Source organism: Microcebus murinus, chromosome 14, assembly GCF_040939455.1.
Source record: "Microcebus murinus isolate Inina chromosome 14, M.murinus_Inina_mat1.0, whole genome shotgun sequence".
NCBI lineage: Eukaryota > Metazoa > Chordata > Mammalia > Primates > Cheirogaleidae > Microcebus > Microcebus murinus.
In genome coordinates this window covers 76670723-76696717 of record NC_134117.1, presented here as the reverse complement: position 1 = coordinate 76696717, position 25995 = coordinate 76670723, and the positions used below count along the sequence as shown (strand labels likewise).

The 25995-nt window shown below is 36.3% G+C and overlaps 1 protein-coding gene and 1 non-coding gene across 2 annotated transcripts in view; one reads left to right on the top strand and one right to left on the bottom strand.

Annotated features, from left to right (window-relative positions):
• The window catches only part of LOC105860117 (poly(ADP-ribose) glycohydrolase), a 128036-nt gene that overhangs the window by 38698 nt on the left and 63343 nt on the right, over window positions 1-25995 (bottom strand). Inside the window, 4 exon segments of the mRNA XM_012744592.2 lie at window positions 4072-4219; window positions 8491-8566; window positions 12168-12228; window positions 16716-16795. Of these exon segments, the coding sequence (XP_012600046.2) occupies window positions 4072-4219; window positions 8491-8566; window positions 12168-12228; window positions 16716-16795 (365 nt within the window).
• LOC142875826 (small nucleolar RNA U13) lies at window positions 22591-22694 on the top strand. The gene has a single exon (XR_012923107.1). It is a non-coding gene; the product is annotated as a small nucleolar RNA U13 (small nucleolar RNA).

The window sequence follows — 25995 nt, the reverse complement described above, 5'->3', positions numbered from 1 at the left end:
AATTCCTTACACTCTTACCCTCCCACCACCTGCATCCTTCCTATACATCAGCAGTCCCCAACCTTTTGGCACTGGGAACTGCTTTCATGGAAGATAATTAGGCTGCAGACAGGGGATGGGCGAGATGGTTTGGGGATGATTCAAGCGCATTACATTTATTGTGTAGTAAGACCTCTCTGCTAATGATAATCTGTATTTGCAACCACTCCCTAAGCTCTAGCATCACCGCCTCAGCTCCACCTCAGATCATCAGGCATTAGATTCACATAAAGAGCACGGAACACAGATCACTCGCATATGCAGTTTACAGTTGGGTTTGCACTTGTATGAGAATCTAATGCCACTGTGGCTGATCTGATGGGAGGCGGAGCTTATTTGGTGATGCAAGCAACGGGGAGCAGCTGTAAATACAGACAAAGCTTTGCTTGCTCACCTCCACTCACCTCCTGCTGTTCGGGCCTGTTCCTAACAGGCCACCAGCGGGTACCAGACCAGTACCAGTTCACAGCCCACGGGCTGGTGATTGCAGCTATACATGATAACCAACAAATGTAGCTTGATGACCAATATGTGAATTAAGGAAATTTTGAGAATTAAAGAGGTTTATCTTTCCATTTTAGTATAATTTGGATCATAATCTCAGAATTCTGGGTGAAATACTGTCACTTCAAATAGCTGACTGAGGTTGTACCTAAGAAGAAATTTGTTTGCTGAGGTTCCAATCTTAATTTTTTACAGAAACTCAGACAATTAAAAATTGTCTGTTACCTTATCAAAACAGCAGAAACACAGGGATAAGAATTAATATAGGATGTCTAAATGATATAGAATAACTCACTGAAAGCCCCTTTACCAATGGGTGCTTACAAAAGATAAGGAGACATCAGCAAAAATGGTGAAGTAAAAACTGCTAAAAATTCTCTTTTCCATGAAAGCTATGAGAACAATGTGAGAATCATAGTAAGAATCAAGTATGGAAACTAAGCAAAGGCTGCAGCAATCCAGGGAGTATTTATTCAAGGAAAACTGGCTATATCTTTGTAAAAACAAAAACTTCGTGATGCTTTCATTTACCCTATTCCTATCCCACTCTCCCAAGCTCCACTGTAACTTAAAAACCTGTCTTACATAATCAGTGAGAAAATCAGCAGCCTGGCAGCCACCAGAGAGGCATATGAAGACTGAAACTCTTTCAAAGTCCCATTCTTAGAGAACTGTCAATATTTTACCTGTCTGGTAGTCCCCAGAAAAACCTCACTCAGAGGGCTGTCTTTACTTTACTGGACTTGGAGTGTGCCCAATCTGAAAAGACTAATCCTCACAAGTGTTTGATGAAAACAATTACAGGAAATTATTTAACACTAAGGCTGCCTGAAGTGATGGCTAATAGTTGGGGCAAACAATAGGCTAATCAAAAAGCTTCAAAGGAAAAGCTGAGGCCTGAGATGTACATAAAGGGCTTTGAAAAGTTCTAATATATTCTTAGGAATCGAGAAGACCACATGCATGCCCATAGCTGTGCAAATGATTGGGAAATATTTGAGAAGGCCCTCAGCTCTCCCCTTTGCCTGACCTTGAGGCTCTGTGTAAGTAGGAAGTGAAGGCTAAGGCAGAGTCATCAAGTGCCTGGTAGCATATTGAAGGTGAGCACCAACATGCATATAGAGCCCTTCAGCAAAGACTGAGAGACTTAGTTTTAGGTATTTAAGGAAATCTCTTCAAACATTAGCAGACCACTAACCTAACTGAGCAGAAACTTCACCAGCCACACATGAGAAAGAACAGTGACTTTATAAAATTAGTTTAGAAAAGTCATTAAACAAATAAGAAACAGCAACGACAATGAGCTCTGATGAAAAGGGAAAATATGATTTCCAGGGTAACCACATTATAGTATTTAAAATGTCCAGTTTCTAACAAAAAATTATGAGACATAGATAAAAACGAAAAAGTATGCCCTATACCCGGCAAAAAAAGGAGTCAATAGTAACTGCCCCTTGAGGAGCCCAGACATTGGACTTATTAGACTAAGACTTTACATCAGCTATTTTAAATATGTTCAAACAACTAAAGAAAACTATATCTAAAGAACTAAAGGAAAGTATGAGAATGTTACTTCTTAAATAGAGATCAAAGAGATAGAAATTATAAAAAAAGAAAGAAATAGAAATTTTGGAATTGAAAAGTACAAAACTAAAATAAAAAATTTATTAGAATTCAAAGCAGATTAGAGCAGGCAGAAGAAATAATCAGTGAACTTGAAGAGAGGTTGAGATAATCCAATCTGAAGAACAGAAAGAATAAAGAATGAAGAAAAACACAGATTTAGAGACCAACATCAAATACATCAAAATATAATAATTTGGGAGTCCCAGAAGAGGAGGAGAGAAAGGGGCATAAAATTTACCAAATTTGATGCCAACCATTAATCTAAATACTCAAGTAACTCAATGAACTCCAAGTAGGATAAAGTGAAAGAGATCCACTCCTAGAGACATAATCAAACTGCTGAAAGACAAAGACAAAAGAGAGAATCTTTAAAGCAAAACTTATGGACCAAGATATGCTCCTGAAGGTTGCCTACAAATGTAATGGAAGCAAAGAGTGTGGCTTCAAGATTAGATATATCTTGGAGTCAGTTTTTTCAGATACCTCTTGGGAGGTAATTCAGTTGAGTACATATTTCATTCAACACACAGGGGATGGTTTTTCTCTTACTGTGATCTTTGGGAATAACAATAAACCAGATTCTCAACCCAGGTGAGTGGTTACTCTCCTACACTCGTTTAAAAGCAGCAATAGATTCCAAGATGAAATAAGAATTCCAGTTTTGCAGGGGAAAAAAAGTACCAACAATTGATGGTGTATTATGGCTTTTAGGTAGGAATGTTCTTTTAGGTATTTGAATAAAAGGCTCAGCTTATATATGGTGGCTGATTAAGGGTCTCTTAAGAGGCATGAGGTAATCATTAATTTTTATAGCTCATTCACAAGAAAATAGTATGACAGTTTGAAGAAATTTAAATAAAAGAAAATTTAAATCTCTATCAGACCTACAATATAAATTTGACTAAATTTCTACCCCCTCTTCCCATATTAACTTAAAGAAATCAAGGAGAAGCATTAAGATAATAATACTTTTTCCTTTAAGATTAGAAATTAGGGTGAACATACAATTACTGATTTTTCTCCCATAAAGCTCACTGTTGTATTGGCTCTCTCTAAATGCTGTAAATCTGCTTTTTATATTTATTTACTGTCTCCATATTGAAGTATAACAAATAACTTAAAAAAATTATCTATTTTTAATTGAAACAATTCATTTTCAAAATATAATGGAAGAATGACAATAGAATACATACTCAAAGGTCTATCACTATGTTCTTTTTTGGAGCATTGTATCTTTTTTTTTTTTATTTCGGCATATTATGGGGGTACAGATTTTAAGGTTTCAATAAATGCCCATTTCCCCCCCTGGAGCATTGTATCTTATCATACAATTTCAAACTGGAGGATAACTGAATAGTTTTTACCTCTGTTCCTCAGATAAAGATGCCAAGAAAGAAAAGGTAGGGATAAAATGTTTTACTCAAGACTAGGAAAATGAGACTGTAACAATTTCAAAAAGCAAGTATAAATTAATGAATAAAAATATCAGGACCAGGCCAAGTGCAGTGGCTCATGTCTGTAATCCTAGCACCTCTGGGAGGCCGAGGTAGGAAAGCTTGAGATCAGGAGTTCAATAATAGCCTGAGCAAGTGTGAGACCCCATCTCTACTAAAAATAGAAAAAATTAGCTGGGCATGGTAGTACGTATCTGTAGTCCCAGCTCCTTGGGAGGCTGAGGCAGGAGGATCACTTGAGCCCAGGAGTTCAAGGTTGCTGTGAGCTAGGCTGACTCCATTGGCACTCCAGCTTGGGCAATAGAGTGAGACTCTGTTTAAAAAAAAAACAATTGGGACTAATGCCCATGGAAGAGCAAAGTTATACCTGGGTAGTATCTAGTCTTCATCACAGACATTCATAGATGGGGGGAAAACTATCCTGTTATCCAGACTTCCCAAAACTAACCTGTGATAATAAGACATTCATTGTGATCCAGCACCTCAGTGAAGAGTCGTGAAACAATCAACTCAGGATTGATTAAAAAGCGGATTTCTTCTTGCACAAGTCCTGCACTGGTTACACCACCTCCAACGAAGCGATTTGCAAAATCCACCTATTTGGGAAAATGTGACATGTTAAATAATGGTCTAAAATTACTTACATATATGATAAAGAAGCAAACACCCTCTAAATTCTAATCTTCTATTCCTCTGCCATGAAAATCAATCCCCAAATTAGCCCATCCCAAGAAGGACAGATAACAGTTGCTTGTATTCTTTCATCTCATTGCAGTTAACATCCCTGCGTATTTCTTTGGATCCTAAAACTGTAAAAGGAACCTAGAAAATGAAGCTCTTAGGCAAAATAGTATGTATTATATGGATTCTTGTTTATAAACCTTATTTGTACCCCAAGGGCCACAAATCAAGAGAAGTCTTTTATCTGGGAAGGTTTCAAGGTCAATTCCCCGCACTCACTACTTAATTTCCCTTTAGGTATTTCATATGACTTTAATATATTATAACTTTCTTATATAATATGGCCATCAAACACTTGCCCTAAAGAACAAATAACTTTAAAAAATTATCTATTTTAATTGAAACAGATCATTTTCAAAATAAAATGGAAGACTGACAATAGAACGCATACTTAGAGGTATATAAATAGTAATTGACTGTTTGGGGGTAACCTTTTTCAATTTTATTGGAAGAATAAAGGAATAGAATATTTGTCTTTCTAAATTTAACTGCAAACCCCCAAATGTGTGAAAATTGCTATTTTTTAAAAATGTAGTAAAAGAAAGAAGGAAGAAAGAAAACCTAGTATTATAATGACAAAAATTCAACTAAATCAATATTTCCAACTTTGCTTGAAACTCTATATAAGCTTTATGTGAAGTACTTGATGGGATTACCAAGCTCCTACTAATACAGAGGAGCTACATACTCCTCAGGAGAAGGCAAACCCAACCTGCCAGCATTATTTCAGTTTGTCTTAACCTCACTAAGCACTACAATGTATCCAACACTATGTCAGGCCCTATATGGCAATATGTAAGAAATGATGTCCATCTTTACTTTATTCTACCTGAGGAGCTGGATTACACACCTCCCCACAAAACTTGTGTACATACGTAGTCATACACACAAGAAAAAGAGAATTTACTAAGTACTGTAAGAGAGGGTTATACGCTTTCAAACTATTGTAAAATATAAGATTTCTTAAAACTTGTTCATGTTCTCTAAAGCGACTGATATTAAATGATAATCTGAAGACTATTTTACAAAATAATGAAATAGAATATCAATCTTTTGATATGTAAAAATATGTGAAAAGACAGAAATTAGTAGAAGGCAAGGTAGTCTTCTTTCACCATAGAAGAACTACCAGAAAATACAGAAATATACTACTGATAAGTTCTTAAAATGAGTTACCACAGAGAATTTGTATTTGAGTTTGTATTCTGGAGTACTAAAATCAATGCTAAAAACACAGATTGACTCTTTAGCTTATATAGAGTGCTAATTTTGGTGAAACTAGGCTGTTAATTAGAATTTGTTAGCTACTACATATAAGGTCTTTGGGCAAAGGGGCTTCATGGCTTAAACTGTTCAAATCAACAAATATTTATTCAACAAATACTGTGCTGGGAATCATGGGATACAAAGATGAATAAGACGTGTGTGGTTCCCAGCCTCACAGCATTTGCAATCTAGATGGGAGTCAGGCACATAAGCAGAATGATAAGTTGATTATTAAAGAACCTACAAGTATGTATTCGATATTTCCCAAATAATACAATTAACTAAAATTGGAACGTGGGAGGAGGTAGGGGAGCGTTACAAGAGGACGTGGCATTCAATCCAGACTTAGCTGACATGCAGGCGGAGGGAATAGCTATGCAAGGACATAGGGAAAAAACCAAATGTAAATTGCTGCATGAGGGAAATGGTAAACAGATTCCTCATGCCTACCTGCAACGCAGAGTACGTAGAAGGTGATGAGGTGGTTCTAGAGAATTGTTATGTACTTCTGAAGGTTCTGGGAAAGACTCAAGTAACAACTGAATCTGTGTTTTAGGAAGATAATTCAGGCTAGAGTTTAAAGAAAAAACTGGAAAAGTGTAAAATTAAAAGCAAAGAGCCTGGTTAGGTGACTACTAAATAGTTTAGACAAGCACTACTAGGGCTTCAAACAGGGCAGTGTTAAAGTAAAGGAAAGAGAGGAGACCCAGCAAAGAAATAAAATGCCCTGCACTTGAGAACTAGAGACTGGCTGAGTGCCTGTTAGTATAATGGCATTGTGAATACAAATGAGAAACAGACAAGGTTTGAGATCGGCCTAACTTAATTTTTACTGGAATAAGGTAATGTAACTAAAATAAAAGAATAAGCTCTATCCAACTTATGTAATGATCATGGAATACATTCAATGTACATGCTATTGTTCACTCTTTGAACAAAATTCCAACATTTATTACTTAAAAGGTATGCACAGAAATAAATATACTAAAGTAAGTAAGTCTCTAAAAGCAGAGGTCTTTTAGAAAACCAAAGTTTCCCCTACTTAAGAAAGTTCTTAATGAGAGGCTCTCTATAACAGGTGAAAAACCTGTTCCAGTACATGAAAACAAGCATATAAGTGCTTCTTTATTTTTAACCAGTCATTTTCCAAGTGTCATTACTTTAAAGCTACTTGTTCAGATTACTCATCTTCTGAATTATAACTTGATGAAAAGAGAGAAATGATAACACTCCTTAGAGAGGGTTTGTTGTTGTTGCCATTCAGCATAATGTAATTTATATTCTACACAAGGAGCTTTGTAGCATTGCAATACAATATTCACTGATCTCCTGGGGAGACCTGGCATGAGTATGGAGAACAATTAATAGTTAGAAGCCTTTATGGTATTCTTTTAATCTACCGAGGTCTCACATTTCATCTATAATATATTCCAGGCAAATGGGGGAGAATCCCAGTCTTGACTACTGTTAAATAATTCCTTATTAAATTGTATTGTAATAAAGGTCAGCATTCCTGTGGTGCTAACTAGCAATAGCTTTGTTCATGCGTGTTAAGAATCCCTCAGTGCATCCAAGACTTTAATGTAGGAAAGAACTTAATCAAGCAAAGAATGTGGGGGAAAGAATAATAGTTGTTTGAAACAATATTTAAACATATTTTAAAATTATATTTTTAAATAGAAGTATATGATTAAATACAGATTAAAGTATGTTTTGCTTTGTTTTGTGCCAAAGCTAAATACAGGACAAATATTAATTCAGTTATCCTAAGTGTTTTTATTTATACACTTAAATAACCACTGGGAGAAGGTGATTTAAAGCTAAACATGGTTTGTCCTTTTAAAGATTTTAATTACAAATATTTCCAAATAAAAACACCATTCTAAAAAGAATCTCAGTTTCATTGGTCATTTGCAACATATAATAAGTAGCCACACTCAGTCTAGTCATTTTATAATAAACATTAAATTATTCTAAGAAATCAGCCCATTTTCAGGCAACTGCTTTCTTTAGCTTCTGACCCAACATAAACATCAAAGAAGGAGCTAAGAAGAAAAATCAGCTATTACCAGTACAAATGGGATAGTGTACAAGCTACTGTCAAAGAAAACTAAGTTTACAATGCTCCTATAAATGGGATAAAGAACACAAAACACTAATATTTTGTCTCTGATTATTGAATTCAAAAAAACTACTACAAATCAAAAGATTAGGTTAGGTGTTACTACATTTTCAAGCTAAATACATGAGGTGTTTTGTTGACCCCTTTCTCCAAAAATACCTTTTAGAGGGGCGATAATGAGGATTGGGGGATGGAAAGAATTACCTACTCTATAACAGGGAAAAGGACACTAGCAAGCACAGCTAGCTCATGTGCCTAAAATTGTTACACATGGGAGACAGGTCTTTCTAATCAATCAGATGCCTGCCTCCTAGACCTAAATAAGGTTGTGGGTGGCAGAAAAACAACTCAAGCTGGTCATCATTTGGGGCACAGCAAGTGTCTTTAAAGAAAAAGACCAAAACTGCCTGGTGAAAGCTTGTCAAGACTATACCCTGGGAACTTCCTCCACTGTCAACCTACAATCAATGTCTGAACCAAGAGGACTGATGTTGTCCAGATCTTGGGATTTTCTGTCAAAGGCTTTTTAAAGAAGCACATGTAAGAAACAGAGAGCATACACTGGCAAATAACATTACTGAGGCTGTCAAAGTGATCTGTTTGGTGTTTTTCTCCATTCTGCTATCATGCTTCTTTGTATTAAATCAGTTTAGGAGACAGTTTTTCAAATTTCTTGTGCTGTCAGAAGCTTGACAAGAGAAGGCCCTAAACACACAGACACTACTGAAGCTCACCTACCTGTAGCATGCCTCGGCCATTTCCTTCTATGGTACCTTCGTAAGTGACATGCAATCGCGTCAAGGATTTTTCACATCTACAATATAACAAGATATTCCCTTATTCATTTTTTAGTATATGTTTTCCAATTTTTAAAAATTCTATGAATTCTGAAACTCAAGCTAGAACCATCTCAGATCCCTTATTCTTTTTTAATGACGAGTAATTCACTACAGACAAATCTGCAAATATAGATAACTATAAAAAAATCAAAACCACCCCTAATCTCAAAAGCCATAAACAGATACCCATTATTAATATTTTTGATATTGTCCTCCAAAACTTTTTCTTATTCAAATATATAAATATACATATTTAAATCAAAATGAGACAACATACTATTTGAAACCTGCTCTTCCTGTAAATAATATCAAAGTTTCTCTTCTTTAAAACAGTTGAAAAACTTAAAATACAGAAAAATTAACATCTATGAAATTTTATTATGCTATAGTTGCAACTTGAGGAAAAATATAGAAAAACTGGCAATAAATCATATATGACTGTCAGATGGGCTCTATTTTCACTAGTTTGATAACTATGTGTATGTGTCAGCAGCATGTGTCTTAATGAAAACACATGTCATAGAAATTTTGAACTACAGTATTTTTATATGAATATGGTTGACAAATGAACCTAATACCTGTAAGGCATTTTGAAGGTACAATTAGTTTCTTTCCTTTTCACTATGGTCACTGAGGTATATACCTGGTTTAGATGATATTAAAATCCAATTTTATCATATTAATAGTATTTTATAGCATTTTTTCCTTACTGAATTTTTCTCCTGATCACTTACTGAATAAAAAATATAAATTGTAATAAATGTAACAGATGAGATTCAAACTCCTAAGGGTGGCAATAACTTTATTTTTGTGGGGGAGGTAATTATATTTTTAAAAAATAATTTAGGAGGCTAGCTGGCAAGGCACTATTTACTCAGGTTCACTTGCTTCCTTCTTTCTTGGTTTCAATGACTCCAAATACATTTCTGGCAAAATGCCAGCCCAAGAGACTGATAACCTTAAACTCAAGGTAATTCTATATAGGTTCTGTTCCAAGAGCTTTATTTATATTAATTCATTTAGTACTCATAACAACCCTATTACTATCTCCTTTTATAAATGGGAAAACAGAGCACGAAACATTTAAATAACCTGCCCATGGCTAGTAAATAAAGTAGCAAAAATTTATTTGAACCTAGGTAGCCTAATTCAGTGGCTCAAGCTCTTAACCAATATGCTATATTTCTAGAAAAATTACTTTCCCAAAATTTGATTTTTTTTTAACATTCTTTTTTTGGGTCCTACTTTCCCAGTCATTTTATTCAGAGGGAGACCACCTGTGAGGATACTACTGAAAAGATAAAGAAATATAATACAAAAATCTCTGGGCTGTCAGTCAAAACTTCAAAACAGAAATTCCATCTGTTGTCATCTATTCTCCATACTGAAGTTGGCAACTTTATAGTACAGTTCTCAATAAAATTATGAAATTGCTAGAAACTTTTTGTTTTGAAACATCCTCCAACTTCCCAATAGATCTCCCTTTCCAGTCCCAGCAAATCCTCTACATCCCTACATCAGGAATCAAAAACACAGACAATTCTGGCTCTGTGATTAAGCCTGGCTAAGATATTCACTGATAATCAAAAGGTTAACTACAACATAACAGAGACTTGGAATTTCAGAAAAGCCTCTATGTTCCTGGCACCCATTTGGCCCCTTACTCTTGGGAACACCAACAATCATCTCTTCTTCAGCCTCCCTCCTTAAGTGAATGCATGTCTCTGGTTCTATGGAGTCTGGGAGATTGATTTTAATTACATTCTCCAACTCATTTATGAAGCAGCTAAAACAAAAAAGAGATTAATGAAATAAAAATAAGTTAGACAAGGTATCCAGTTAAATTCTGCCTATCAAAGTTAAGGGAACAATCTTGGTCTTATTAGGGGCAAAATTACTGCATCTCATTGACACAGCAGCCTTGGTAGTCTCTCCCACATGGTGACATACAAATGGGTGTTCTTTCATATTAGTGTCAAATGAATATCAGATGCAGAGTAGAGATCCTGGCTCAATTAAAAATAAGCTCTATAGACTAGCAGTTACTTGTTAAAGAAAAAAAAAAAAAAAAAAGCTCTTGGAATGACCCATAAAATCTACACCAAAGTGATATGAACAAAAACATATACATTCCTGTTAGAAACTAATAGAAGAGCACAGAAAAACAATCCACTATACTCTGGTTGGGCCAGATAACATAGCAGAATGTTACTTTTAGTTTTAGGCACCATATTTTAAGAAGGACAAATGAATAGGAGTATGTCAAGAGCAGAGATAAAGGAAGAACGAGGTAGGTAGAAGGGAGGCAGAAGACAGACATTTTCAATGAATGAAACTGTGTGATAAACAACTGATGATGAAACAGACTATGGTGAAACAGTGAATTTCCCATCCCTGAAGCTGTCCAGTCTCCATCTGTTGCAGGTATTACAGAGCCAACTGATATTTTTAGTAGGCAGCTGGGCCAGATGACTTCCAGGGGCCCCTTTCATCTTTAATATGCCATGACTCCAAAATGCTGTACATGTTCTCTTCCTTTTCAATTTTCTTTCTCTCTCTCTTCAGAGATCAATTTTTTTTCTCTCTCTCTTCAGGTTGCTTAACCTTTTATCTACTTCCCTCTATTAATAATCATCTCAACTATGCAATCAGCCTCCTGAAGTAAGTTTCCTTTTCTTTCACCTCACAAACATCTTTGATGGATGAAAACACCATGGGAAAGCCACCTAAGCAGATATGCCTTCAAGTTAACTTCCCTTAAGAGTTATTTCCCTTCGTCACTAATTCCAAACAAAACAATTTACAAACTAGTATCAAAATAATTAGAAAGTGAAAATGGGAGGCATTGGTAACATGAACACACACCCAAAATATGTATTTAATATGCCTGATCATGTCCTCGTGTATATCTAAGAAGTTATTCACATTTCTTTAATTGCATTGGGCATTTACTCTAGATGAGGAAATGTATTAACTACTTCAGGACACTAAGGATCTTACAAATCTGAATTAACTAAGATTTGTTATTATTCTCCTTGATATTTTCTGCTAAATAAGAAAAAAACCCAGTAAATTAGCAATTTCCACATAATCTACATATAGTATATATGGACTGCCAAACTTCAAAATTCTTGTCACTCAAATTTTAGACAACTACTGTTTACATTTTAGCCTAATAAGAAGATTTTTCTCAATCTTGTTCTTCAGAAAGAAAAGCTATAAAATAAAAATACTAACAAAAAAAGAGGGTAAAGAGAAACATTTAAATACTGGTGTTCCATTTAATAGTAGTGTCTCTTCACACACAAAACTCCTTAATTCTAAATGGGACTTCGTTTCGGAAGACAAAACTAAGACAAAATGGTAGAAGTTAAGGGTTGTAGACTTTGATTTAAAAAGCATGACCTTTCTAACAATGAGAACTATCAATGGATCATTTATGAGAAGAAACTCCCTGGCACTAGAACAATTAGAGGTTGAGAAACAAACCATCTGTGCAGGGGCTGTAAAAGAGAATCTTCTCATGGTAAAAGAGTCCTAATTTTAAGGGCCTGGGATTATTTTTATTATTATTACCTTTCCCATTCTGGAAAATCTTCAAGACTCTGTCTTGTAAATGTCACCAACCCAGTAGGTTCTACAAAAGCAATAAAAGAAAAACACACCCAAAATAAGTTTCAATTTTGAAAAGATTACATATACATTCCGTAAAAGAATGGGTCTAACAATGGCTATAAAATTAATTATGTTATATTATAAAATTGGGAAATACCAACCCTAATGTTGAAATACAATAAAATATTGATTTAAAATAATACTATCCTAGCAGGGCATGGTGGCTCACGCCTGTAATCCTAGCACTCTGGGCGGCCGAGGAGGGAGGACTGCTCGAGGTCAAGAGTTCAAAATCAGCCTGGGCAAGGGCGAAACCCCGTCTCTACTATAAATAGAAAGAAATTAATTGGCCAACTAATATATATAGAAAAAAATTAGCCAGGCATGGTGGTGCATGCCTGTAGTCCCAGCTACTCAGGAGGTTGAGGCAGAAGGATTGCTTGAGCCCAGGAGTTTGAGCTTGCTGTGAGGTAGGCTGACGCCACGGCACTCACTCTAGCCTGGGCAACAAAGTGAGACACTGTCTCAAAAAAAATAAATAAATAAATAAAATAAAACAAAACTATCCTTTCATTAGAACTCCTATAAAATAATAAGACCTCACTAAACAAACTATACAAATAACAGCACAACAGTAGGATCTGAGTGCTAATACTTCCTGGCAAAGTTTTAAAAACTGCATATATAATACTTTTTATTAAAAAAGGATGCATGGCCGGGCGCTGTGGCTCACGCCTGTAATCCTAGCTCTTGGGAGGCCGAGGCGGGCGGATTGCTCAAGGTCAGGAGTTCGAAACCAGCCTGAGCAAGAGCGAGACCCCGTCTCTACTATAAATAGAAAGAAATTAATTGGCCAACTGATATATATATAAAAAATTAGCCGGGCATGGTGGCGCATGCCTGTAGTCCCAGCTACCCGGGAGGCTGAGGCAGAAGGATCACTCGAGCCCAGGAGTTTGAGGTTGCTGTGAGCTAGGCTGACGCCACGGCACTCACTCTAGCCTGGGCAACAAAGCGAGACTCTGTCTCAAAAAAAAAAAAGGATGCATAATTGGTACAGCTTATGCAATAAAGACAAAACTGAATTCCAATTTTTAGGTCTTTTACAAAGGAAAGCCTTAACCCTACACTCAAAAGACTGGTGAACAGACAGACACATATTTACGTGTTCTGTGGTAAAGTAAAATGTCTAAGATTAAAAAAGAAATCATTGGCATGTTCTTTGGAGTTAGCACAGCTTGGATGATCGTTCCCCTTATTAGTAGGCGGCTTGGCTAGAGGAATTACTGTGTTCTAGAGTTTAGAAAAGAAAGATGACACATTTTTCAAGGAGTAAGAGATTTGAGAGGATCAAAATGAAACACCATTAATGCAGTCAATAATTTTAGAGGTTTTTTTTAAATTTAATTTTTAAAAGCTAGTGACAAAAGCTTTAAACAAGTAAATCAGCTGGCCAGAAGTAATCTGTCTGATTCAAATCAAAGAACTAAAAAGGCCATGCCATTTCTGTTTTCTTCTGTTAAAAAATTAAAAATGAAAAAAGGTCTTAAGCAAAGAGAGATGTCAGGAAGTATTAGTGATAATGGTGTAAAGCCCAATGAAAGCCTGGGAATCATTTCAATCCGACGGACAATTCCACATTTCTTTTCTGTCAGTCACAAGCAGTAACAACTCAAAAATCATATGGAGCAGTTGTCATAGAAAACAAATATTTTTGTTAACATGAGCCTTAAAATGTTCTTTAGATATCTAACCTTAAGTGAAATAGCATATTTGAAACTCAAAAGAGGTCAAATAATTCAAATATTAAACAAGCAACTCTATTAATAGGTAACTAAAGTCTATATCTTCATCCAGTAACTGAGCAGAAGTAAAAACATTAAATGTCCTTCATATATACTAACAGAGGCCAAGAGAAATTCATAACTCCATTGTCAAAGCAAGAGAAAAGGCAAGAAGAACATGGTTTTTTAGATATAATTATTAACAAAAAATGCCTTGAGAACATTAGCTCTCCTTGAGAACATTAGCTCTCTTCCAAAAGAAGGCACCTCTTACCTCAGAACAAGGTACTTTGTTAATCAACTATTTCCCATAATAAAATCATAATATATACTACATATGGATCATCAATTTTTAAATACTTAATCTATGAGATGCTTTATCTTAAACTATATCAAAAATAATTTAATTCAGAAGACTCTCTAAAATATTTTACTCTCAAGATCCTCACCACAAATATAAAACATAGATGTTTAACAATACTGAAAAGTTGGTCCTAAAATTATATTTTACCAATTCTAAAAAGCATGTTTTTTTCACGTATTAAATTTCTGAAATACAACTTTTGGAATAATAGAGGTATCTTGCCATGAGTTCTAGATGTAAGTTGAATTTTCCCAGAGAAGATGTGAATCTGCTTCTGCTGTCATCAGGGAGCACAACTGACCCGAGACCATTTGAATTAAATCCTCTGCTGCAGGCATTTGTGGACCATACTGGTGGTATGACTCCAGGTCTGAAACTTGGGGTTTGTGGTTCAAATTCTCAGAGATTTTTCCCCCCTTGCTTCAAGGTTAAGGACTTGTAAGTTTCTTTATTGTTATTGTCCCTTTTCTTCCCAGCCAGGTTAATTTGTCATTTATCTTTAGACTAGGCATACAGACCTTTGATGGACCAGCTTTGTGCAAGAGGTCCCCTATTAGATTTCTCGTCCCGAGTGTTTTTTCTTTCTTACAGGTATATAATGTAACAACACATTTTACCATCTATGATATCTCAGATTTGCTGAAATATGAATGACACTTAAAATAAGTTTTTGAAGTCTCTAGTCAATAGGCTCCAGAACTTCCATACAACTAATCATTAAACTGCAAACCTCTTTTATTTTTTTTGGTATTCCTCCTTAAGTTGTTAGTTCTACATCATGAAAACCTAGAGCAATGTTGTACTATATTTCTACAAAGAACTAAACTACCACATATAGTGAAAAAGTCAGAAAATAAAATGTCTAATTACAATTTATTTCTTCAATTTAATTCCCAATATTTATGATGGCTTATGCATTTCTGGTTGAAAAAACAAACTTTTAGCTTTTTCTTCAAAGTATTTGAAATCCTAAAAACTTAGACAAGTTAGCTTTCAAAGAAGACATACATGATTGAACTCCCAAGACAAAAAAGTAAACTCTGAATTACTTAGTTATAATAAGTCTATTTAGATCTAGAATAGCCAAAAAAGAAAATAGTCATCTTTTTAACAAATCATAAATTCTAATTTGATTTTATGTCTGAAAGATTTATAGGCCTGAAAGATTCTGTGTTTTCTTTTTAACATTTCATTCAGTACAGGACGTAAAACTGAAATTCAACAAGCTAAGAGATAAATAATCCCCTATCAAAAAAGCATGTTATTTTCCCCTTACATACCAAACTCCTGATAATTGATTTCTTTCCAAAAATTTAACAATGTCCAACAGTAGTACATTCAACGGGGAAGATACCAAGTACATTGCAACACAAGAAGATTAAAAGAAAAAAATGACCTTAAAATGATTCAAGGACATGTTTAAGACAATCCCACAGCTGGATGACCAGAACTGAAAAGAATTCATTTCACTTGACCAGGCTGACCTGGCCTACTTAGGACAAGGAAATTTTTGAGTAGTTTCCTTTAAAATTAGTAGGTAGCAAAGGCTACCCACTGACAATAGCTAACATTTTTTATACATATATCTTCTTGTTTAATATCTGTAACTCCATATCAGAAAGAGTGAGTCTTGAAAAAAAAAAAAAATATCTGTAACTCCCATATGAGGTAATTATCATTATTATTTTATTTCACAGATGATAAAACTGAAGTTCAGAGGTGTTAAGAAACTTGACCATTCAGCTCCTGAGATATGGGTAACAATAACAACCAGTCTGTTATCAGCTGGTCACTATTGCCTCAGGTGCTGCTATTAGGTCTAGGAAGGAAAGATGGTTAAAGTCTAACAAAGGAAGACAGACACAGGTAAACAGTCAGTACAACACAGTTTCACAAGAACTTTACAAAGGGCTCAGGGGGATACAAAAGAGAGGAATGGGTAGGAAAATAATGCATTAGTTGACCTATGCAAATAAACTGGTAAATGCTTCTTTAAATAAAGAACATCCAAAATGTATTTCCTGGTCAACATACTTTCATTTGAAAGTATTAATTCACTGTTTTCATTCATGAAGATCCTTTGATGTATATTGCAGCTTTAAGAGAATATGGGTCTGATTTCAGAGTATATAAAACCCCCACAACACACATTCACAGCACACACTTATATATATATATATATATACATACATACACACACAACATACGTATAAAATATAGGTTATAATATCAAAATATTACTGTTTCAATGTGATTTGGGCAGGAAAGTTTGCTTTAAACTCAAAATGTTTCACACATATCACTTGATTTGAACTATTTCCATCAGCAAGAAAAATTACAGTAAGAATGAAGGGAATTTACTTTTCTCTGTGACTCTTCTAAAGTAGCAGAAGAGAGTTTTAAGTTTCTCTGGTTTCCTTGATGAACGTCCTTCAAACAACCTGAAAGAGACCAAAAACAAAAGAGGGAGAAGGATGATTTTAAATGCCTTAACGATTCACAAAACAGTAAATCTATATTGCTACCAAGTAATAAAAAGAAATAAGTTTTCTCCAAGGCAGGCCAGGCGCAGTGGCTCACGCCTGTAATTCTGGCAGTCTGGGAGGCTAAGGCAGGAGGATTGCTCGAGGTCAGGAGTTCAAGACCAGCCTGAGCAAGAGCAAGATGCTGTCTCTGCTAAAAACAGAAAGACATTAGCTGGACAACTAAAAATATATAGAAAAAAATCAGCTGGGCATGGTGGCGCATACCTGTAGCCCCAGCTACTCGGGAGGCTGAAGCAGCAGGATTGCTTGAGCCCAGGAGTTTGAGGTTGCTGTGAGCTAGGCTGATGCCACAGCACTCTAGCTTGGGCCACAGAGCAAGGACTCTGTCTCCAAAAAAACAAAAAAATTTCTCCAAGGAAATTCTGTAATTATAGAGAACTGGAAAACTGGTTTGGAGTCAAATGGCATGTGGTGAGGACTGAAAGCAACTAGAACCATGCTTCTTCAAGGCTGTTCAAGTCAGACGGCACTTGCGACCTCCTACATTTCTCCAATCCATCTTCCTCCAGAGAGAAGGTACCATTTAGTCCTCCAAAGTCAATTAGGGTCAATCAGTTAATGCATAGTTACTTTCCTGAAGGCAAATATCATTCATTCATTCATTCATTTATTTTCGAGACAGAGTCTCGCTTTGTTGCCCAGGCTAGAGTGAGTGCCGTGGTGTCAGCCTAGCTCACAGCAACCTCAAATTCCTGGGCTCAAGCAATCCTGCTGCCTCAGCCTCCCGAGTAGCTGGGACTACAGGCATGCGCCACCATGCCCGGCTAATTTTTTCTATATATATATTAGTTGGCTAATTAATTTCTTTCTATTTATAGTAGAGACGGGGTCTCGCTCTTGCTCAGGCTGGTTTTGAACTCCTGACCTGGAGCAATCCTCCCACCTCAGCCTCCCAGAGTGCTAGGATTACAGGCATGAGCTACTGTGCCCGGCCAGCAAATATCATTTATAATTCATAATGTTACTAGGTAGTTAAATAACTGAACAAAAATGGTATCTGAAAAAAAAATCCACATCTGAGCGTTTGTGATGGGGAGGATAGGGGAAGAGACACAGGTGGGTTTGAGAGCAGATATTAGGGGCTGAGTAGTCCTTGGTAATCAAACAAATAGAGTCTATTATGGACTGAATGTTTATGTCTTCCCAAAATTTGGGAAGCCCTAACCCCAGTGCCCCTGGAATTAGAGATAGGGCCTGTGAGGAGGTGGTAAAAGTTAAATAAGGTCACAAGGGTGGGGCCCTAATCCAATAGGATTGGTGTCCTTATAAGATGAGGAAGAGACACCAGAGCTCACACAGCAAGAAGGCAGCTGTCTACAAACCAAAAAGAGAGCCCTCACCAGGAAGTGAATCAGTAGCACCTTGATCTGGGATTTCTAGCTTCCAGAACTGTGAGAAAATAAATTTCTGTTGTTTAAGCTACCTGGACTATGGTATTTTGTTATGGCAACTTGAGCTAACTAATACAGACCTTTTGCATGGTAACCAAAGCAGTGCTTACCCTTTGTCATCTAGTTTCCAGCACTTGCATTACTTAATTCAATTTTCTTTGAAACAATGTGGCATTGTTATTGGTAACATATAATTCAATTTATCCTGAGAAAAGAAAAGCAGGGCTTTGGAAGCATATGACCTGAGCAAGTGGTTCACCAAAAGATTTCTAACACAACAGATTTCTAACACAAAAAGATTTGCTTTGGGGCTCAAGATCTAGCTTTCCAAAGGCATTTAAAAACTATAGAGATTCAGTGGCTATAAATGATGAGGTACTATTCATTTGCCTCTAGTCATGTACTCTGACTTTAAAACCAGAAATCTTTCAAGTAAAAGTCCACTTAAGTAAGTGCTGGAATGGGTTACATTTTTCATGATTAGAAGAGCAAGTTTATATAACTATGCAGAAAGGGAACAGTTAATTCTATGAGAAAATCCTACTGAGCGACTGAAATAAATTAGGAAAAGGGAAGGAAATGCAGGTTTCAAGTGATTCTGTTTTTAATTACCTGAAATCTGTATTCAGGGTTAACTTCTGGAAAAACAATTAATGTATTTATTTTCTAAATTTTGCAATACTTATTTCTGAAAAAGAACACTAATGTAGGATATTATTTTAACCAAATCTAAAATCTAATCTTTTTTCAAAAATAGTTTACAAGTACCTGTGATAATTTTTACTCATTTAAAAGAACTTATCTTTCTAAATTATTTAATACATATACTCTTGTAATCCAGCTGCCAGATGAAAGAAAGGCTCTTTGAGAGTGCAGGTTTCAGCTTGATTTCTTCTGCAATATGTTAACCGGAATAGAGTTTATTTAAATCAAAATGATAGTCAAAATGAAGAAGCTATTTGGCAGTTTAATTAAACATCCTGTATCAATAAATATGATTTACTAAATGAATACCTTTGGGCACCACTGCAAAATCCCTTTCTAGGCTCAGTACTTAGAGGGAAGCCATATGAATACAAAAGCAGATACCACCTTTTTCTAGAGATGAACTGATATAGTATACAATTCAATTAAGGGGGAAAAGTTCTTATTCAATAGAATTATTGCATAGTGAGAAGAAAATGACTGTTGCCCTTAAGAAATAATTCCCCAAAACACAGAAAAAAAAGCATCCCTAGCTTCTATATGTGGTCATCTGTTTGTAAAATCACATAAAAGTTTACATATTTCATAACCACGACAAATTATTACTTTTGGGAGCCTTTTAGGACTACAGATTTATTACCCTGGCAATACAGACTTTCCTGGAAGATTATATGGCTGTTATTATCACCCACTACAAATGAGCACCATTGCTTATTTTGCAGGTCCAAACCTTAAAGGCACAAATAAGCAAAATCTCTATGTACTCTGTTTATTTGTTGCTCCAAGCCTAATTTCAGATCACTGTGTAACCAAATACAATTTCCCATCTTCTGAAAGATTAAGGAAGTGAGGGGAATGTTGTGGGGGAGGGGGCAGAAGTGGAGATAAAGTTAGGGAGATGAAGCAAGTTTATAACCCTTGTGACAATTCTTAGACTTGGCTGTCATGAAATTTTAAAGTAATATGTATAGCCACCCAAATAAAGTGAATTGTCCTGGCATGTAAGCCAGTAAGAATAACAGAAATACACAGGCAAAGACCATAAATTAAAGTTATCACAAAAGTGGCCGGTCATGGTGGCTCATGCCTGTAATCCTAGCATTCTGGGAGGCCGAGGTGGGCAGATAACGCCGCAAGGTCAGGAGTTTGAAACCAGGCTGACCAAGAGTGAAACCCCATCTCTATTAAAAATAGAAAGAAATTAATTGGCCAACTAAAAATATATATAAAAAATTAGCCAGGCATGGTGGCGCATGCCTGTAGTCCCAGCTGCTCAGGAGGCTGAGGCAGAAGGATTGTGTGAGCCCAGGAGCTGGAGGTTGCTGTGAGCTAGGCTGATGCCAGGGCACTCTAGCCTGGGCAACACAGTGAGACTCTGTCTCAAAAAAAAAATTACCATAAGATTGATGGTCAATTTGAAGGACAATGTTGGCAGATGAGGAGGTGGACAAAGGGACTAAGGATAGAGCCCCAAAAAAGGGTGGGAATACAGAAAAGTGGGGCAGGGAAGATAGAAAGGAGAGGATGACAGAAATGGGGCTGGAAACAAGAGGAGGGTACGAGAGACAGATACACAGAAAGACTCAGAAAGACACAGAGACAGAGGCTCAGAGAGTGAGACCTCATAATAATTAAGCATCATCCCATTTTTTTTTAAAACTTCCCAATACCTTTCTTTTTTAATTTAGATTTTTCAGGTCCTGAGTATGTATATTTGAAGACATATTTTGAGACAGCAGTGTGCATGTCAATATGCACATAAACCAGGCCATAATAACCCCTCTGCATGTAGGGAAGACACTTTGGCATTTAATTGAATGATAATTACAGATTAAAGAAAGCAAACAGAAAAAGCCAGTCAGGCAACCTCTCTTTGTTCTAAGCAAAACTGTTTGTATTTTCAAGGGAAGAAGTCAATCAAGGGTCAGATACTTATTAACTAGTGTTTTTCTTTCCATACTTATAAAGAGAAAGATAGTTTAATAAAATCTTTCCCTGAATGGAATATTGATAACATTACTGGAATTCGATTCTAGATACACACACAACCCCCCATGCCATTTCAAGTAAGGATTAATCCCATTAGTATACAGTAAATCAAGCACAAAGTACTATAATCTCTACTTTAAAATAAAAGCAAGTGATAATCCTGAACACAGCCAGAATGTCGATCCTGGCTCTTCTATGAGGTACTCTGCCATATGGCCTCAGCAGCATTTTCAATCCAGGGAAAAGGCAAATGTAAAAGCCTTCTGGGCTGACCAATGCAATGACTCACAATTTATCTCTGACCATCTAGTTTCCATGCAATCTCATAGGCATCAATGCTAATCACATTGGAAGCCTTTATATGAATGTTTAGGCCCTTGAAAGGCAAGCAGGGGAAAAGGTCAGGGGTATTTAACATAACTAAGCAGGACTGGGAGAATATAGCAATAAATTAAAAAGGGAAGACTGATTCAATTTATTGACGTCAGCCTCCCACTACATACTCTTACCATTTTTCTTACTCAACTAGCTAGCCATACCTCTTTTGAGATTAAATACACTCACTCCCAGACACACAAAACTCCTCACTGCCAGAAACTATAATCATAAATAGAAACTATACAAAAAAAGGAAACATGACAACAAAATGCTACATAATCAGCTTATAAAATGGCTTATTCAATTAAGTACTTGATAATTCAGAAGCTATGTGAAAGATGGGAACTTGCAATTGTTTTCCACTTCTGGAGCACTCTAGAACATTTTACCCACGTAAGACACAATGGAAGAACATCGAGTTTGAGCAGAAGACAGTGTTCCAGTTCCAGTTCTGCCAACAAGTCATTTACTCTTCCTGAACCTTATTAGTAAAGCAGCTTCCCTGCCTAGAAACTTGCATAGATAAAATCAAAGCGAGCAGTCAAGAGACAGCATCAGCGGTCATGTACAGTCATCATCCCCACTGTTTGCTGGCTTACGCTTACTGAAACACACATCACCTCACAGCGAGTGGCTGTGCAGACATCCTGGGTGCTGAGGATCCCATACAACAGCTGGAGAGATGATCACAGGCTGACCTGCCTTAATTCATTCTCGATGTCCTGGTATCCAAAAGAATATCCATCATCCAGGAAAACTAGAATACACCTTGTTTCAAATCTTCAACAGACCTACTTAAACCCTTACTTGGTGAGAATGCTATTTACTTCAGGCTTAAATCCCAAATAGTCACTCTGGACTCAGACTTACAAATGGCTTTAATTCATTTAATAGAGCAAGAATTATGTCTAAGAATCATTCTAATTTCTGACTAGCTATGAGGTAAAAATGAACTCAGTTCATTCAAAGGAAGACTAGGTAGCAGACTGGTTAAAGCTTCTAGAAGGAGTTCGAATCCCAGGTCTACCAGTTAACTTGATGAAGTAACCTACCCTCTTTAAACCTCTCCTCATCTGACATATGAGAACAATACCTAATCAATATGTAATTCATAATGCTGACGTGAAGATTAAGTAAAAAAAATTTCAGATAATGAAATTTTAGCCAAGGTATCCATTGGGCTAAAATAAAACACTGCATAATACTCAGCAAAAAAATCAACATTCGATCCTTTTGTAGTTCATAAGCGTGATGATTGGGTTTTCACGCGCATGCGTGAGATGTGCCTCCCTCAAACCTTGTTACGACATCGGCACATTACCCGTCTGACGTGAGAAAAAAAAAAAAAAAAAGAAAGAAAAAAAAATCAACATTCATTTACATAAAGCACTTGCATTGTTCTAATTCATACTCCCTTCATTAAGAAAAATGGCCCAACCTTGTTTCTCATCAAGCCTAACACACTGACACTCATGAGTCAACCAGCTGCGTCCTCAGGATAAATGACCATGTACAATGAAAAAGATAAAAAATAAAAAGATTACTAAGAGTTCCCTAGTCAGAAGTTTAGCTAAAAAACAAAAATCTTTTAAAATTAAAACATATATTAAAATTAATATAAATTTGGGCAATTAGCAACAGAAAATTGGAAGTCATCAAAGCCAAGCCTTCCCAAGACTTCTTGATGACTTCCCATCAGCCATCTGGCACCTGTAGAAAAAGGCTGACAGCACTGTGAGCTCCCCTGTTACCCTGAGGACTCTGGATTTCATTTCTTCTATATGCTGAATAGATAAGTTAAGGTGAAGTAGAGACAACGACAATATGTCTATGTAGATGTAATTGGGAAGAAGTTATCCACACCAGTTTTTTGGAGAAGCCTCAAAAAAATCTGTGGGATTCCATCTTCAAAACCAAGTTACAAAAATCATCCTCTCTTTTTATTAACTTTGTCTTCTGCTCAATTTCTGATGGCAACTTGCTCCTCCTCTTAAGCAACTTTTTTCTTCTGAATATAAAAGTAATATATACTCATTTGTAAATAATTCGAAAAATATAGAAAAGGAAAAAATAAAAGTGACAAATGTGTTTATGTCACTACCCAATGGTTATCATACTTTGACTCATTTTCTATACTCATACTCATCATATGTGTGGATGTCAACACAAAGGTACAGTAACAGATACAGATATTTTAACATAATTGAGATTAAATTTTATGTACAATTTTTTATTTCTTGTTAAAACCTACCTAATTCTAATTATGCTTAGCCTTCTCCCTTTCTTTTCTTTTCTTTCTTTTTTTTTTGAGACAGAGTCTCCTTCTGTTGCCCAGGCTAGAGCTGACCACAGCAACCTCAAACTCCTAGGCTCAAGCAATCCTACTGCCTCAGCCTCCTAAGTATCTGGGACTACAGGCATGCGCCACCATGCCCAGCTAATTTTTCCTATATATTTTTAGTTGGCCAATTAATTTCTTTCTATTTTTAGTAGAGACAGGGTCTCGCTCTTGCTCAGCCTTGTTTTGAACTCCTGACCTTGAGCGCTGCCAGCCTTGGCCTCCCAGACTGCTAGGGTTACAGGCATGAGCCACTGGGCCCGGCCAGCTATCTCCCTTTCTTGTGGTTTTCCTCGGTTTACTGAGAGAGAAGATATTTTATAAACAGTTATCCACAGAGAGCCTTAAGCTTTTTGGGACCAAAAAACCTATATATATTTAACCAAGAATTAGGAATAAGGTATCTGTGACTAGTTTAAATACTGAATTCTTAAAGAAATGCTATGTCTGGAATTAGGTTTAAAATATTCTAGTAAAAAAAAAAGTAATCAGCTTACTTATTACACAGAAACAGTGAATGGCCACTAAGACACCAACTCTAAGCCATTATCAATTAGAGCTACTTTGTATGAAAAGTGAAAAAGCAAAAAAAACACCCCAGAACCACTAGAATTGTTTTCAGAATTTTGGTTAGAAATTTTATACTTTATAGCATTCGACAGATCCTAGACCTAACCAATCATTTATTCAACATACACAGAAAAGCTACTTACTCTTGGGAGAATCCTTATTAGTTGTATAACTAATAGTCTTCATGCAAACAGGCAATTATATTTCTACAAAATTAAATTTCCATTTCTCTACTTACATACAAAATTTGACCATTTCCTTTTTTATATTATAAAAGAAAACCTGCAAGAGATACACAGTGGCCGGGCGCTGTGGCTCACGCCTGTAATCCTAGCTCTTGGGAGGCCGAGGCGGGCGGATTGCTCAAGGTCAGGAGTTCAAAACCAGCCTGAGCAAGAGCGAGACCCCGTCTCTACTATAAAAATAGAAAGAAATTAATTGGCCAACTGATATATATATAAAAAATTAGCCGGGCATGGTGGCGCATGCCTGTAGTCCCAGCTACTTGGGAGGCTGAGGCAGAAGGATCACTCAAGCCCAGGAGTTTGAGGTTGCTGTGAGCTAGGCTGACGCCACGGCACTCACTCTAGCCTGGACAACAAAGTGAGACTCTGTCTCAAAAAAAAAAAAAAAAAGAAAGAAAGAGATACACAGTGAGTGTATCTACTGGTGAGTCTATTTTTATAGTAATATAAGCAAAAAAATTTATAACTAATAAATAGTTTCTTTATATCACTGCAATTACAAATACCAATGCTCTCTGTTTTCTCTCAATCCGATCTCAATTACCAAGGAAATCAAAGGTAAAAAACTATGTTTATTATTATATGTGGCTTATAAATAGAATCTCATAATTCCCAAGAATAAGATATAATTTGAAAAGTAAAAGAGACTGAGAACAAAGGGTTTACGTTACAATCTTAGCACTCTCCACCAAACCAGCTCTATAACTCAAAATAAGTCACTTAATTTCTCAAATGTTTTGTCTGTAAAATTTATTTTCATTCATTTAACAAGGATTTATTGAAGACCTACAATGCATAAGATTTTGTGAAAACAACAAAGAACAGGATAGATAAGCAATTTTAACAAATTAGAGCAGGTGGTACAGTAGTAAAAGCAGAGGGCAATAAAGGCACACATCTATCTTGTTGTACAAACCTAAGAAGTACCCTGGATCCTCTCTCTTCCTATTGGCCAATCCAATCTGCCACTCTCACACTAACTACCCCTTCAAATGTCTCTACACCTCCGTCCCTACCACTACACTATCCCAGCTATCATCCTCTCTTTCCTGGTGCATTGCAATAGCCTCTCCAACTTGGTAAATTCATGTGCTCTGGCCTCTCTCCACTTCATTCCTACATTTCAGTCAAAATAAACTTAAAAATGTATCTGAGCATGTGTGCCAATATCCTTCTACACCCCAAACAAATCCTTCAATGGCTTCCCATTGTTTTCAGATGGTTAGGTGGGCATAGCATGATCCGGCACCCACCTTCTTCTGCAGCCTCTCCCCTCTCCTCCTTCTGTGCTAAAGCCACACTGATCTCCTCACAATCCCTGGACATGTCAGTTCCTTCTCACCACAGTACTTCTGTACATGCTCTCTCCCCAACTAGACCACAATCACCTATCCTTTTCTCCTTGGTAAAAATTTCTCCTCACTCTTTGGTACTTAATTCAAAAGTTATGCTGGGCACAGTGGCACATGCCTATAGTTC